The following is a 17,434-nucleotide window of genomic DNA, read 5'->3' as shown; positions in this document are numbered from 1 at the left end:
TGTAGCCTATAGTTCGGCTTTAGCTTCTAACTATCTTTGTCTTTTTAACCTGTTGTTGCTGCTGAGTCAGTCTGACATCCTGGATATATCCTTCAAACACAGACTGTAGACCCCTCTGTCTGCTTCTCTCTGGAATCACTCTTTCATTTTCCAAAAATATGATAATAGTTCTTCAGGGAGTGGAGTTAGTTATAGTGTGGCCTCCTCTATCACAAAATGGCGGGGCTTAGTGAAGGGTCAATTATGCAAGACTTCATTGGCAAATAAGGCATGATTACTCCTTTGCACGTTTGCATGTTGCCATTTGACATTTACATCAAATAAGAATCCAAAACAATCTGCAGAAAATGTGTTTGGTTTTGTAAAAGCAGAGTTTACAACGACAGATTGTTTTTCAGGATTATTTTTGACATAATATAAAAATGCTTGACAGTAAAACAATCTCAAATCTATACACGTTATTTTGGCAAAAGGCAAAAAGGAGCAAATGTAATGGTTGTAAATGGGACAGGAGAGGCGATGATAATTGGGGATAAAACAAACCACCCTGTTATGTACACGGGCTACAACAATGTGACGACACAGGGGTGAAAGAGCAGAAATAATTTAAAAACACCTGACACAAAACAAACAGAAATGCCATATTTGTCAAACCACATGTGAAAACACCCACACAAAAGAAGTCTTTGATCATGTCAAAGTAAAACACACTGAGATGACAACTGAAAGCATGAGGACACTGACAGACGCACGAGACGTTCCATGCCAACGTGTTATTTTACAATGATCAGATGAATCTTGTGAGTAAACAAAGTCCAAAGCTCTGTTATTATTTTTAAGCCCTGGATTTGCTGTGAAAACTTTCACATTTTACATTTTAATAATCTCAGATAATGTCTAATTTGTTGAAGTGCTTTGTAAATTAACAGCATTTGGTATAGAACATTTAGTGGTACGTTACAAAGAGGTAGATACTGTAGAGGAAACATAAGCAGCACATGAAACTAGACTGTGTAGTACCTGTCTGTCTATGTGACAGTGTCCAAACTGAAATGTTTGAAAGGAAAAGAAGGTTAACAGATCACAGTGAGAAACATCTGCTGAGTGTCAGACAAAAAAAAGTGACGTGTCAACAAAGAGCTGATTTATAAAGAAATGTAAGTATCCCAAAAATAAAGCCCTGTTTTCGCCGAGCAGTACAGTAGAGTTCAGTTCGACACGCTTTTTTCCATTTCCACTGTGAAAAGTTGTGGATGGTACCAATGGAACCGTTCTGTACTGTCCCCATGTTTGGTCCCCCCTCTGTTGGGGTACCTAGCACGCAGATCTGGTACTAAAAGGTGGAGCTGTGAACACTGCAGTCTGATTGGTCAATAACGGACGGTCCTTTTTTCTCAGAGCCAAGTGTGGCTGGCTATGACTATGAAATGAAAGGATGTTTTGCTGCCTCTCACAGCAGCTGTAGTCTGGACAAAATAATTCACTGGGCCGACTGCCGGCGACTTTTAAAGGTGGAACGTTAACTTGTTACTCAATGCATGAGTTGACCACTTGAATCCATCAACAACTTAGATTTCAATAACAACTTTAACCATTACTTTAGTTTTTATTGTCTCTCTTAGATGACACAGACATTTGTCACGGAGCGTTGTTCCTGTGGGCTACGGCCAGCTGCGCTTGCCTGAGAAGGACTAAATGCACAAACCTGCTATTTTTAAATATCCCATGGAGAGAGTCTCTCACTGCAGCCTGTTTTACTTTGTTCTGAAAATGTTGGTGTGCAGCCTCGTTCTGTGGACGATAAACGAGGTGCAGACTGATAAAGGAGGAAATACAGTGAGTGCTGGACGGAGCAGTGAGTGACAACAACCCCGCCCACATTTAAGAGGACTGTTTGCGGTGGAAACACTAGGGTCTAGGTACCATGTCTGAAGGGTTACTGTTGGTTCCAAAGGTACCATACTTAAAGTGTTTGGTGGTAACAGGGCTACAGTGTAACTTGAACTGTTGACTGATACTAATTGAGCTGCACTCATCAGTCATTGGCCAAAACAAGCTAACAGCTAGCCCTATTTGTTGTGGCTAACATGTTCGCATACAGTTGCTAACTTACCTACGACACGTCCAGCTCACTTGGGGCAACTTACATTCACTTGATGTCATGTTTGTGCGGAAGAGCATTGCATTCACAAAAGAAAAAATAGAACACCTTATGTTGCAATTACAATCTTTTCATTACAAGAAAAGATCTTGCTGGACATAAAATGGAAATAAATTCTTTTATACCCATGAATCATCCTGTGCTGGTTTATCTGCTCCTGCAGGACGGCTTCCTGTCTAAACAATCCCAGCGCCTTGAGATGCTTGCACAGTGTTGACATACTACAGTAACATTGTGCCATCCACATTAAGTAACATTATCATTTCCCAGTGTCTCATACTGTGAAGGAGATAAAAGCACATTATATGCGACATCATTGCCCACTGCCATCCTGTAGCCTGGGCCTAACATTTCTCATGATTACGAGATAGGGCATCTTTTTTTCTTTGAGGATGCAATGCACTTCCATATGTTTCTGGCTCTCAGATGAATTCAAGTACATATTTACTCCACTATGTCTTGGCGTTGTGGCCACGTAGGCCACTGACCAAGCATCTGTATTTGTTGAGTTGGGAGAGAGACGGTAATTTCCTTTAAGTGTAACTCTGAAGTCTTGAAAATCAACTGCTGTCTTAGCAGCACCACGTCTTGGTCAAGCTCCCTTTTAACACCAGGAAAGAAAAACTCCTGGTGCCAGCCGTGGTGACAGAGCTCTAAAAACTCACCGCACTCCACCTGTTCACAACAGCAGACAGACACAGTCAGGGGACCAGCAGGTGAACATACTGGAACATTTATCAGCTACAAGAGACAGATATTTCTCTCAGGAGGTGTTAGAGATCAAAAACAGAGTTAAACAGAGTGAACACTGGACTTGAATTCACCAAGTTGCCAGAAACACATCAAGTGAATGATAATGTTGCTCTTTAACTGCTGAATGTGTAAATGATCAACTGTTTGCCGACACTAAAAGGTGATGATGTGTCAGTGTTCACAACCCTCTAACGGCGCACAACTTTAACCAGCAGCGCCGGTATGCTGTTCATGCTAGCAGCTGCTTCACCAGTAAGATTAACTGTGCCTTGATGCACCTGACAACATTTTCTTTGCTAACCCTCAACGCTTGATTTTGAGAACTTCAGGGCGTCCTTGGTGTCATTTAAATGGTCCAAGACCCCCAAATTTTGCAGAGTGGCTCAATTTTATGTCCTAGTTTTATGTCCTAGTCGTAGCAGCAGGTCCCTCTTATTGTCCATGTTTGCTTATTGGCATTATTTACTCTCAAATGGCACAGAGCCACCATCAACATAATTATTTGCACCTGTGAAAATGTAGAGCAAAATACACTCTCCGGCCACTTTATTAGGTACACATGTTCAACTGCTGGTTAACATAAATAGCTTATCAACCAATCATGTGGCAGCAACTCAGTGCATTTAGGCATGTAGACGTGGTCAAGACGATTTAAGTGACTTTGAACACAATGTGGTTGTTGGTGTCAAGGTCTGCAGAAGACCATCTCTGAAGCAACAACACGTCCAACCTTGAAGCAGATGGGCTACAGCAGCAGAAGACCACACCAGGTGCCACTCCTGTCAGCTAACAACAGGAAACTGAGGCTACAGTTCACACAGGCTCACCAAAACTGGACAANACATGACAATGAGTTCACTGTACTCCAATGGCCTCCACAGTCACCAGATCTCAGTCCATTAGAGCACCTTTGGGATGTGGTAGAACGGGAGATTCTCATCATTGGGGAGTCCCACCTGGTACTAGCAAGGGGTACCTAATAAAGTGGCCGGTGAGTTTACGGTATATAAAAACAGACTTTTGCAAGCTTTTCATTATATTTAAAGTTAAATTTTGGGTGGATGTCAACTTGAAAATATAAAATGGAGACAGAGAAGTGAACAATCTTAAACACTGAAAGTGTTTTTTTAAAAAAGCAATAACTCATTGTTTGTAACCGCCCACCCACCGCTGTGTCTCTCACAAGTCACCCCACAGTGTCTCAGTGGCATCCTGCAGATTATAGCCTTGGCTCTTTTGTCTCTAGCTCGGGAGAGATTTACTGCTCGCTAATCCATGGACCGCCCAAGGTCAGAAGAAAAATGTATGCATGTGCTTTTTTTTGTTTTAAAAGGTTGGATTTTACTTATTTCTAATACCACTACACCGCTGATCGTACTCTTACGGGATCCAGATGATCACACTGTTCATTTTAAGACCCTCACTCAGGAGAGATGCATTCACTCTTCCTGAACAAGTTGTTCCCCTCTGTCATAACACATCTTAGTGCAGATATGTGCTACAGGGGCAGGCTGACAGCGAGGCCCAAGGAATGCGCACACACATACACACACACACACACACACACGGATTTGGTGTACCTCTGGGGGAGTTGGCCACAAATTACAGAAAAAAAACCCAAACCTAATTTTAACCAAACCCCATTAAAAAAAAGAAGCCATTATAGCTCACAACAATTATCTGGTGTGTATCCAATATCGTGCCCGAATGTGATATATGACAGAAACACACAACGCTGCTGGTTCTGTTTCACAGCTAGCTGTCCAGTGTCATAACTCTCCAGTCAGTCCTGTCACTTCCTATTGGTTCTAATAATACAGAAAGGCCAAAGGATTACTGACACCCAAATGTCCAAAAATACAAGACCGCGATCAGAGCTCGGTGAATTCCAGCTTTCAGCGTGGTTAATTGTCTTCACACCTGAACAGCATACTGTGCACTAATTGGCTGCAATGAGTCCTATTTGTCTTGGTAACCTGCTTTTTGTGCCAAATTCACGTGTAAAACAATAAAGCAGAGATAAAGACATGTTTTCCTCACTGTGATGTTTCGATTACTGCTTTAAACTGGGAGGTCTGGTACACAAAAATACCTCAGAGCCCTCTGCTGGGAGGTTATCTGACTGGAAATGTCTGTGCAGTTACTGGAAATCAGAGGATGGTGCAAAGTCTTTTAGGCATTAATGTTGTTTCAGCGGTGTTATTATCCACAAAATTACAAACTCAAATGTATGCAGTGGTCTTAATTAGGCCCAGCTTGAGGTTTGCTTGGCCTCCAGTTCAACACTTAGTCAGATTCTGTTGGTTAATATTAAGCATTAAATGCTCATTAAAGCAGCAAAAGCCTAATAGTTTCATTTCCAACCAATCTGTAGCTTAAAGGGGAATCATGGTGAATAATATCAGAGACATTAGTCTGAGATCATCTGAGCTGGCATTAGTCTAAATGTTTTTACACATTAATTAGCATATTCAGCTCGTACTTTACTCGCATTACGACTGCAGAAAGCATCCACAAAGACATTTCCGATGCTTTATTTTTGGTAATTAAGACTTCCAGTGGTCTTATGTAATCAGTGGTACATTTAATGATTGTAGTAACATGCTGTCTTCTTCGCTCTCCGTGCACTCCTGCAGGGACCCCAGTTGGAGCTCTGTCTGAGGATGCAGTCATTCTGCAAATTATAACACTAATTGAATTAATGGAAATGTTTTTTTGGTTCTTTATTTTCGCTACGTAGCTCGACGAGAAAACGAACTTTTAATGCACATGAAGAAGAAGGCTGTCACTAATTAGCTTCTTATTTTCTAATTTTTAATTAGTTGATTGGTTTGATTAAGACAAGCTGGTGGATGATCTGTGTGCCTGTGGGTTAAGTTTAAATGTTGTCTCAGTGTCGTATTAAGAATCATCCTTACCGTTCGACCGTCTGACAATATTCTCCAAAAAAGTATTCTGAGGGGCCACAAGTCCCCTCCGACCCCCCGCCATGCTGCCTCTTCACTCAGTGCTCTGCAGGTGAATCTTTACTCCTCCATCTGCCGTGCGTCTCCTTCATGGTATCTCTCCGGCTCTGAGACGCTTGTGCGGATGTCTCGGAGAGAGGAGCTGTTTGTCTGGTCTGCTCATCAGCCACCTCCTCAGCCCGGTGCGGTGCGTTGGCGCCTCTTTACGCACCTCATCATCCAGGAGACGAAAACAACGCCTGGGCGCAGGAGGGGCCGCGGCTCTGCTCCTCCGCATGGGTCACTAACAGGGCCTGGAGCGCCATCTGCTGGACGACTCAATGTGTGGACTCACAGTAAAGTCACTGTGCTGAACTTCTATACTGGTTATTTTATAGATTAAGACACAAATGACACGCTTATAAAATGCTCTCTAGGATGCTCTCTGGCTTTTTAAAAGTTTTCTCTATTTGTTTTTACCTTTTTATAATCTCTCCTGTTCATTTCTATTCTATTTTATTTATTCATTTACTCGATTTTTATTCTATTATTTTATTTTAATCATCTTTTTCATTAGTTTGGTTGGTTTGCTTTTTAATATTTCACCGTCTTGTGTCTGTGTCATTCCAACTTTGCAATGTGAAGCACTTTGGGCTGCATGTTTGTATGAAAGCTGCTATATAAATAAAGTTGAGTTAAATATTAGCCATTTTTTCCTCTGCAGAAAAAGCACTTTAACTTTTGATTCTTTATGTAAATTTTGCTGATAATGTTCCTATGTTTTTACTTGAGTGCAATTTTAACCAAATTTAAGATTGATGTTTGGACAAATCATCTGTTACTTATTCAAGCATTGCAGGTAAGAACACTGAACCAATTTTTTAATGCAACACGCAGGTTTAAGTTAAAGATCTAAGACTTTTTATGCACTCAATACATATATTTCTCTCAAATTTTAGTTGCAAATTTGTTATAATCTGTGTTAGTGAGTACTACTTTTCCAAGATAATCCATCCACCTGACAGGTGTGGCATATCAAGATGCTGATTAAACAGCATCATGACTACACAGGTGTGCCTTGGGATGGTCACAATAAATAAAAATCACACAACACAATGCCACAGATGCCGCAAGTTTTGAGGGCGTTGACTGCAGGAATGTCCACCAGAGCTGTCACCTGTGAACTCAATGTTCATATCATGACCATAACACCTCTCCAATCCAATGTCATTTCTGTGATTTTGCCAGTACGTCCCACCAGCCTCGCAACCTCAGAACCTCAGAACACGTCCAGATTATCTAAGACCAGCCACCCGAACAGCTGATGCAACAATTGGTTTGCACTAGCAAGGAATTTCTGCCCAAACTGTCAGGAACCGTCTCAGGGAAGCTCATCTGCATGCTCATCGTCCTCACCAGGGTCTTGATCTGAGCAGTTTGTCATCGTTAACTTGTGAGGACAGTCAGATGTGCTGCTAATTTCAGGGAAACAACACTGGAGACGGCTAAAGGCAGTCAAATGAACGTTAAGTTCATGAGCAACAGCTCTGGTGGACATTCTTGCAGTCAGCATGCAAATAGCACACTCCCTCAAAACCTGCAACATCTGTGGCATCGTGTTGTGTGATCAAACTGCACATTTTAGAGTAGCCTTTCATTGTGACCATCCCAAGGCACACCTGTGTCGTAATGATGCTGTCAGAGGGATGGATTATTTTGTAGAGAGGGCTCACTTACATGGATTTTAAGAAATGTGTGACCATAAAAAAACCTTACATCTTTACCATAAACCTGTGGAAAAAATGGGAGCAAACACAAAAGTGTAGCGCTTACATTTTTGTTTAGTTTATAAAGGTATTTAAGATAAATATGGTCCTGTGCAGAGGCATTTTTTTGTGTAGGAATATGGTCATTAGAGTGAAATAGGTTAATCTACATTTTGCCAACAGGCAGGTTGAACTATAAAGAAAAGTACGAGGTTCGGTGGTAAAGATTTGTGACATCAGAAATGACTTTTACGCAGAGCAGCTTGACTCATCTTGGCAAACAGATAAATAAGTCAAATTAGATAAAATGTTGTGGCAATGACATCCTCACAAACTCAAAATTTAAACCCTTTCATGACTTTTACAGCCTAATATTTATAAAATTGAATTTAAGACCCGCTGACGACCTGGAGCTGCGCTCATTTCAGTTTTGAGTGTATAACCACACAGAAGAGCAGTTGGGAAAGCTTCCTGCGCTCGACCCAGGAGGATTGTTAGTACGTTTTTCATGGATTAATCGCTTACAGTCAGGTTCTTGAAACAAGCGTCCCAGAAGGAGCAGCAATTCTAAGACGTGGATTCTTTTTTCCCCCTTTGACTCCTGCGGTAGAATCGGCTCTTTCAAAGACTGCATTTTCCCCACCAGCTCATTAATCCTGCTCAATTATTTTGGACCCTGCGGTGCCCAAAGTAAGACAGACCTCACGTAATTCTTCTGGTGACAACATTAACATCAAAATTAAACAAATACACAGCATAAAAATAGTCTCGGTGAGGAAAATAAAAAGGTCACGAAAAGTTTCTGCTGGTTTTCTGTCCTCTCAGTCTGTTCACAGGTGTAAATCAGAACCAGCAGGGCTCTGTGTGCTGGATATTACACTTCTGTGCTCGACCAATTTAACAGGTTACAAACAGCTGAGCCATGCTGTTGTTTGTCCACTTAGTGGTGAACACATTGGTTCATGGCTGGCCAGGGAAAGTGTTACCAATAAAGACAAAAAAGCCCCATGTTCATGGCTCCATGTGAGGGCTGGTGATCGCTGAGTCAGTGTTTGCTTTGTGTTTTATGGTGCACAAACCTTCTAGCTTTCTAATGACTCCCTTCAACCCTTAAAAGGTTATGAAAGAGCAGGAGAACCACGTGCCGGCTCTTCCTGTTGTTACGTAGGATATTGTTGGAATAAAAAAAGGGGTCATGGCAATAACTGTTATCGACACAGTATCTTGCATGTGAACCAACTGCAGATGGAAACTTAATTGAGGGTCAAACTCCTGCACAGTGCATTGATAGCCACTGACTAACATGTTTTACAACCCCACAGCAGCCTATTTTTCCTGGACAGAAACATTGCTAAGATTTCAGAGAATCACAAGGCTCCAAAATATGGCAAAAACTGTGTAAGTATCCAGTAATAAAGGGAGAGCACTTCTATGAACCTTGCAAATGTATTCCTTCCTGGATTTCCTGACTTCAAAGGGATTAAACACTCTAGTTTCAGCTGAAATTGGGCTCACTGACTGCCACATCCCTTTAATACATTAATGTAAAACAGCAGAATGCATTCTGCTATATTACAGTGAAATTAACCCTTTGTAGAATTACATAATTTTGCCCCAACTTCCCCAGACTATTTATATAATTCCTCCACCATCTCCCTCATGGAACTTCCTCCTTCAGCAGTTATAATTATTAAGATTTTATAACCGTTGGGAGGCCATGTGTTTCCTCAACTTGAAAGTGTATTTTGTTAATGAGAGCTAAAATAAGGAGCCACAGATCAGGTGTAGAATGTTAATCTGTTTTTATCCGATGAGCTGCACCGAATGTGGAGTAATTACAGTCCTGTTGCAGTGTTTAGTCTGTGATACAGAACCCCAAACAAACAGCTTACAGATTTGTTTCATGGAGGCAGACGGGGTCAAAACTGTGGATGTGGTTGACAATAATCAGCTGACAGAAAGTCCTGCTTCCCATTAACACACATTAACGAAACCAAGCTTTCTTGCACACACAAACATGTGATATTGTCACATCATAGCGACAGTCTTTGTTTGTCATTTCTCCGCTCACGTTAACTTGACCAAGTCTTGGTGGTTTTGAGATGACTCAGGTGATCTGTGATGTGCTTGTGCTCAGGAAACTTGGCAAATTTGGCCTCCTTGATCTTGAGCCAGTTCTCGGCCCTGCGCTCCACGGCGTGGCAGTACTCTTGCTCCGGAGTCATGTACGGCCTGCTGATCCAGTATTCGTTCTCAGCCTCACGCTCCAGATTCTTCACCATATTGCGCTTCATCTGCCACGTAATTTGTCGTGGGCGGCGATACTTTCCGATCCACTGCTTCCCGGGGATGCCTTTCCGCAGCAGGGTGAGGGTCAGGAACATGGTGGCGGATTATTTCTGAAAGAGTCAAACAGTTTAGAAAAAATCAGTAATCACTTTAACGACAGTGGTACTGTTGATGCAAGAAACACATGTTCAATGCAGGTATTAATTACATGTCATACCACCACAAATACAGCAACAGTACAGCCAGGGAAGAAGTGAAAACATCCTCAATGCCTGATTTACTGGACCAATTAATGAAACACTAAACTCAGCAAATGTTGGACATTTTGGTAAAAGGCACACATCTGCTTTCTTACTCACTAGTGCAGCTACACTTATGAGTACAGAAGCATTCAGTATTATCGGTCCTTTCAACAGCGGACATTTTGACTTGTCATAATAGGAAAAGCACAGGTGTAATGGCTCTGTTATATTCAGGTGTCTCAGTGACCGTGAGCCAGCCCAGCATGCACAATACCAGGAGCCTGATAATGAAGCTGCTCGATGACATTTTACGGCTACAATAGCTGGCAACAATAGGGAAGCGACAAAGGCTCACGGCTGGATTTGAACCAGATATTGTGGTTCATGGTCAGCGGCATCTTAACCCTGAAGCCACTGGGGCTTTAAATTGAACCCTCTGCAAAGCAATCCGAAGCTAATGCGTCTCACTGACCTCACTGAAAAAATAAGTAGTGGGGGGGGAGGTGGTGTGCACCTAAGAGGTGTCAGAAATGTACAACAAAATGTAACAGGATAATAATGAACATGTTGATCAAGACACACACACCCACACAGCTCTGAGGGGAGATCTAATCAGTCATGGTAAATGAAAACACCTGTGTAGGTGGGTCATTACTGCGAAGGGCCTTTAAAAACCTTCATAAATCAAATGTTATCACATGCCCTTGATGTTCACCCTTACATTCTTTCTGGACAACTGTACCTTGACTGTTTACTAAGACCAGAGAGGAATATGACCCATTCATTAATCTGTGTCACACAAGCCTTCAGGCTCTTTCAGCCTGGATATTGGATATTGTGTTTGCAGCAAGCCAGATCAGATACAGTAGATAAAATAAAAGCCTGTAGCGTTTAAAAGAAACTGAAAAGAAAGGAAATAGCTGAAAAACATGACTGTCGACGAAGAGTCTCTACTTCATGAGGTTGTGAACTGTAGCCTACTTCCAGCATTGATTAGGTTATTGTTGACCTTTGGTATCCTGATGAGTCATTTTTATAGCAGTGCATGACAATAACATCACATTAGCAGCGTTATCTCCCCGGGGTTAGGTGGGTTGTTGTGTAAAAAGTCAAAAGTGAACAGTTTAAGCTGCTGTAATCAATAGTTTTTATTAACATATGACTACATGTAGCCTGTGTGAAAGGAGTCACTGGTAATGATAAACCCAGACGTGCTTATTGCTTTGGTTTTATGGGCCGCAACTTGGTTCACTTGCAGCGCTCTCACAGTGTTGTTCTTGGCCACAGCAGGCAGATGTATTCAGCAGATAAGTGCCAAATAATACTCCGTACACTAGGGGTGTAACGATACATCGATCCACATCGATACATCGATTCATTGATTAACGATCCGATTATATCGATGCAAAATGAAAACATCGATCCATATCGTCATCTTAAAGATACACATTTATTTTGAAATTCACATAGCACGTCTGTGTCACCATTTCTGGGCAAGCGCGCCTCCGCTCAAACAACAAACAGAGCTCAGAAATAAAATGGTCAAATCATATTCTAGTTGTTTTTGTGAGTTGATGTAAATGATTGTGTTAGATGGGCATATGATATCGCGTCATATCGATCGCAGGCTCCTGAATTGAATTGAATCAAAATCGTATCGTGACAGACTTTGTGATATCGGCAAACATCGTATCGTCATCCAAACAAATCGATATAATATCGTATCGTGATGAAGCTGGTGATTTACACCCCTACTGAACACTATAGGGCTGCAGCGATTAGTCGACTAATCAATGACTAATTGACTAGTAAAATAATCTGTGACTATTTTAGTAGTCGACTAATCGATTTGAGTCATTTTTCATCGAAAAGTACTATAAAAGTTCCCCAAAATACTCTTATGGCAGCTTCTTATGTTCACATATTGGCAGCTTTACACACTCTCCCATGACGGTGAACTAAAACCCTTTGGCGTGAGAACGAAACAAGACAATAGATGACATAATTTTTGGGTTTGGGAGAGACAGACTGAGATTTTTCAACATTTTAACACATTTTTTGATAAAATGATTAGTTGACTAATTGAAGAAATAATCGGCAGATTAGTTGACAATGAAAATAATCGTTAGTTGCAGTCCTAGTACACTACCTACTGAGCATCACAGCAGACAAAGTTAGCAACTAGCTGGTGAATACAGTGGATATTTAGTCGTTGGGACAGACCAAAACAGAGCTAAAAGGATCATGAATATTAGACCTACATCCACCAGCTGGCCTGAAACAGGACTCCAAATGGATGATAATGTTGCTCCATGTCTGCTGGACGTGTTAATACGCAATTGTTTGGTGGCACTCCTTCATCATATCAACTTCAATGGTGACAATAATGTCAGTGTTGTGTTAACAACTTTTTTCCACTGCACCCAAGTTACAAAAGTAATGTTATTGTGGGTTTAACAAATAGTTAAATAAACAGTAAAAGTAGATTCATTAAACCTATAAATAGAAATGGAAGACTCTAAAGTAATTATAACAAAGTAAGTTTGATTAACACCAGCAAGCATGAGTAGAAACTGATAACAATCATCTATCTTAGACCATTTTTACAGCAAACATTTTGACTTAAACAGCGGGAGAAGCACAAATGTGAATAATAGCAATAACGAAGAGTAAGACACATTAAAGTGTCGGCCATGTCAGAGAGCCATCATGCACAATATCTCGGTACTCAAGCCGAATCAATTGCAGCCTTAAGATTATTTATGACACCTGTGCTTTTCCTGCAACCTGGGAAACAGATTAAACTGATTACACAACTTCTACTACAGTGGACAAAATATTTTGTGACTAGATGGTTAGAACAATTGATTTCAATTCAATTGGCTTCAATAGCATGACATTTCACAATTACATTTAAAAGACAGTGAATGAGATCAACAACTCCAAAACATGTTTTAAACGACCTATTAGTTGATTTTTATTTATTTTTTTAAAAGCTTGCCATGTATCTATCAGAAAAGCTGATCAGCTATGTGACTTCAACGTGATGGTTATAATACATGAGAGGCAAAACATAGGCTAATCTACAGTGTGCAAAAATAAACAGAACACTGGCACTCACAAATAAATTTACTTTTAGTGGATGCATTTCTTCCACACAGCCATACTCAAACATGTACATTTCTGTTCATTTTTCCCCACATTAAATTACAGCATGCCTATATGTCAAACAAATAAATCAAAATTGGAATAATGTACACAGACTCTGTTGCCATTATTTCACTCATATAAATTTGGTGAACTAAATAGAAACTCGAAACATCTCCCAGTATTAAGCAAGACACAACACTACAAACTACAACCAAAAACTTGAATCAGTGGCTCACTTAAACTTAGGAGATAACTTTTCAGAGTCAGTTTTATTGGCAAAGTATTAGTACACACATACAAGGAAATTGACTCCAGTCTGTCATCGCTCTCAATGCACTGACACAAAAATAGGCATAAAACTATAACAAGGACAGTGAAGCTGGACAAAAGTAAAACATAGACTAAACATTTAACTACCATGTACAAATATAAAGATGTATAAAAAAGTATAATGCAAACGGTGCTGTAAAAAAATTAGGATGATAAATATAACAAGTTGCTTTGACAGAGTAGTATACAGCATGCTAAGATTTATATTTGACAGTGATTATATTTACATATTTACTATGTTACTGCACTAACATTTAGCAGTAGTGGAATGTAACTATGTATATTTACCTAAGTGCTGTACTTACCATCAAACTTCAATTAAAAGCCTAGTCCCAATAACACCCCCAGTCCCCTTTATTAGCCCGGTGTGGCTACACAGTTTGACAAATAAACAACCAGGTTGTTGGCCACCTCAAATTATGTGCCCATTCCTCTGTTACCCTGTAAGTTATTCATATTCCTTTAGTCCATAAGAGTTCTCATAGTATCAAAGGGATATTTCATAAAAATGAATCCAAGTTGTGTCGTAACTCTGTCAGAGCTAGATCAAATGAATGATTCATGACTGACATATTATCTGAAGCCTAATTTTTTTTATACAAGTCATCTTCATACTGGTTTGAATAAAAAAATATGACTGTATTTCCCAATCTTCGTTAAGCAACAGTTTTGTGTGAAAGGAATTAAAGGCCGGTTTTGTATAGACGCCTGTCCCAAATATAGGTCTATCAATTTCAGTGACTAAAGCAAATTTTAGCCTGAGCTATTAATTGAGATTTTATGGTAAGTAAAAAATTTTAAGGTACTTGTACTTCACTTGAGAGTTTCAGTTTTATGCTACCTCATACTTCTAGTTTATGAATAATGATGTATTAGGCTATAGGTTAAGCTACCCAGCAGTATACAGCCTATTATCATATAAAAAGCATTGTATTGAATTACTAGTTATAAACAAGTGACAGCATATACATTACACTGAAACTGACTATTCTGCCTAATGAGTTTTATATTTAGTCCATACATTCTGGTGCTTACATTTTTGTACTTATACTTAAACACAATTTAAATGCAATACTTTTACTTGTAACGTAGTATTTCTACACAATGGTATTGTTACTTTTACTTAAATAAAATATCAACAGACAGCCAGACAGTGAGTGCGATTACTGACAGTGTTAGTCGAGCTGATGCTTCATCCATCTCTATCATTTAGCTAGTGTTAGTGTTATCATTATATCACCTCCTCACAGACACTTTAATTACCTAACTGAGGTCCCGTTAGACAACACATGACATCAAATTCAAAGAGAAAGTGCTTGTGTGTGCAGAAAGCTCATTTATATTTACTTATATTTGCTAACGTTAGCCCAGTGGTCATACAATGTGAAGCTAGCTTAGCTGTAGGCTAACGTTGCAGACCAAGGGCAGCTCAAAAAAGGCGTCATTTAATCCTCATAAAAGGTTAAAATGTGTAAGACACATCTTTGTTCCTTACCTGGCCTTTTAACTTATAAACGTGCTTCACTCTCCGACGACAAGATGGAAAAAATAACACAAAATCAGTCAATATTAACAGACGAAGCTAAAATGTGACAAACGACGGTTGGGGTCATCGATCGTGCTTCCGGGTTATCTACGGTGCTGGGGGAGGCTCAAACATGATCAAAACGAAAAGCAAATAGCGATTCCATTCACCTCTTTCAGGAAGTAAAATAGTATATTATATTTAATACTTGTGTCCTACAGGCTATTGATTTTGATTTTATCAATGGAACACTGAAAATTAACTGGTTAAAATCCTTCCATAACAATAAGAGCTTCTGGTATCATATCCCCAGAGAAATCTTCAAGAAACCTGGAGGCATTGATTTTTTATTAAAATGTGATTTCAATATTCAGAAACTTCCCGTTAAATTATTTCTGTTTCACCTGCAAATCTTTTTATATTGAAAACTTGTGTACAATCATAATTTCACCCCGCACAACACGCAGATATGGAACAACAGACACATTACAGTTAAAAACAAGTCGTTGTATAACAAGGACTGGATGGATAAAGGTATTTGGTCTTTAATTCATTTGGTTGACGATGATGGGTGTGTGATGACATATCAAAATTTTTGCCTTAAATATGATCTAGTTGTCAATCGTAATTCCTTTGCATCCATAATGAAATAAATAGATTTAATTCAAGGGATTGTTTCAAACTCGACTCACATCACTCCTAATTTTCCACATCTCCTAGTTGGAAGCTATGACTTTGAGAGTATTAAAATTCCTAATAAAACAATTAGAAAGATGTTTGATGACATCACACACCCTTTATTGTCTTTTTGAAACTCCATCAAACAAAGTTTCTCCAAAGATATTATATATTCTTTGCCCTCTAAATACTTAAAATTTCCCATAAATCCAAAAGCAAAAGAAATCCATTTTAAAATTTTAAATGGTATGTATCCGTCTGGTGAACTATCACGACAGAGATTTGGTTTTGAAACAAATAAATGTATGTTTTGTGATGATATTGAAACCTCTGATCATTTATTTTTTCAATGTATGCTATGTATGCAATGTATACATGACTGGCTGCACACAAAGATCCGAGTCGAACCCTTTTCTCAAAAGGACATTATTTATGGTGTTGTTATGAACAGTAATGAATGGGACTTTCTGGTAAACAATATACTAATCCTTTGAAAATTTTACATACACAAATGTAAATATACGAATGTGAAACCTAGATTTAATGTGTTTCATAACAAGTTTCTTTCCTTAACCAAAGCCCTTAACATAATAAAAGGTAAAAATGCAATGAAACTTTTCAGTTTATTCGAAAAATATGATCTACGACAAAAAGCCCTAGCTCACTTTTTATTTTACTTTATTTATTTCATGGATATTTTATTTTCTCATGTAGATTTTCTCTTTTGCTTTCTTCCTATATACCTGCTCATTTAAAATGTAAAAATTATGTAAGCCATGTTATTTGTAAATGTTTTTTTTTTAAAATAAAGTAAAAAAAAAAATTTTTTAAATTAATACTTGTGTTATCAATACGCGGAGGACAGTTTGTGGTACTGTGAGTGGCAACTTTTTTTTTTTTTTTTTTTTTTTTAACTTCTCTCCTTATTGAATTATTGTATCCTTACGTATCCGGCCAGTAAAAATAAAATATCTGAAATTAAACTATTTATAAGTTAAATAAATTAAAGTGCATTAACTGTAAATGATTAAAAAAAACAAAACAATAAATAACAATAACATAGAAATTGTATTCCATTTAAATGAGTACCTGAAGTTCTAGTCGGCTTAATTTGCACAATCTTATTCATCCTAGGAGCTTATTTATTTATTTATTATTTATTTATTTTATTTTATCATGTTTTTATTTATTTATCTATTTCTTTATTTTGCAGATTTTAAACTACTATATTTCAGGGATTTACAATTTAAACCTAATAAGCAACTTAACCGTAAGCATTTAAAACAAACAAAAAAGCTATGACTGTTTTAGTCGAGATAAACTTTTTTGTTTGGCACACTTCATCAGATTTAAATTGTGTTGTTGTGATGTTCTTGTTTGATGTTACCCTGTTTGTGAGTGTTACTTGTTTTTGTATGTTTGCTTATGTACAGCATGTGGAAGCAAAATTCTCTGTAGAGAACAACAAAGAATAAATCTTCATCTGAATCTGAGGTATTTTGGTGCACTAATCTAGACAACAGCACAGTGTGTAAGTTGAAACCCTCCGAGCCTGTGAGCAAGACAACAATCTGTGGGCTCCTCCCACTCCAGGG

The 17,434-nt window shown here is 38.9% G+C and overlaps 2 protein-coding genes across 2 annotated transcripts in view; both read right to left on the bottom strand.

Moving 5' to 3' along the window:
• The window catches only part of kcnh1a (potassium voltage-gated channel, subfamily H (eag-related), member 1a), a 73,715-nt gene extending 67,681 nt beyond the window's left edge, over positions 1-6,034 (bottom strand). The window contains exons 1-2 of the mRNA XM_050070873.1: positions 5,833-6,034; positions 1,021-1,047 (exon numbers count right to left, since the gene is read on the bottom strand). Coding sequence (XP_049926830.1) covers positions 1,021-1,047; positions 5,833-5,905 — 100 coding nt within the window. The 5' untranslated portion in view covers positions 5,906-6,034. The remainder of the gene's footprint in view (positions 1-1,020; positions 1,048-5,832) is intronic.
• A 3,376-nt stretch (positions 6,035-9,410) lies between these two features.
• Positions 9,411-15,273, bottom strand: mrpl57 (mitochondrial ribosomal protein L57). Its single transcript, XM_050070915.1, has 2 exons — positions 15,132-15,273; positions 9,411-10,024 (listed from the first exon to the last, which is right to left on the bottom strand). Exon 2 carries the CDS (start codon positions 10,007-10,009, stop codon positions 9,698-9,700), a length of 312 nt encoding a protein of 103 aa, XP_049926872.1. The 5' UTR covers positions 10,010-10,024; positions 15,132-15,273; the 3' UTR covers positions 9,411-9,697.
• Positions 15,274-17,434: the final 2,161 nt, after the last annotated feature.

Source organism: Epinephelus moara, chromosome 19, assembly GCF_006386435.1.
Source record: "Epinephelus moara isolate mb chromosome 19, YSFRI_EMoa_1.0, whole genome shotgun sequence".
Lineage (NCBI taxonomy): Eukaryota > Metazoa > Chordata > Actinopteri > Perciformes > Serranidae > Epinephelus > Epinephelus moara.
The sequence above is the reverse complement of the archived record's forward strand: the minus strand, read 5'-3'. Positions and strand labels throughout refer to the sequence as shown.

Bases quoted from the DNA above. Each gene is read 5' to 3' on its own strand.
- mrpl57 (XM_050070915.1), bottom strand. From the start codon at position 10,009: ATGTTCCTGACCCTCACCCTGCTGCGGAAAGGCATCCCCGGGAAGCAG.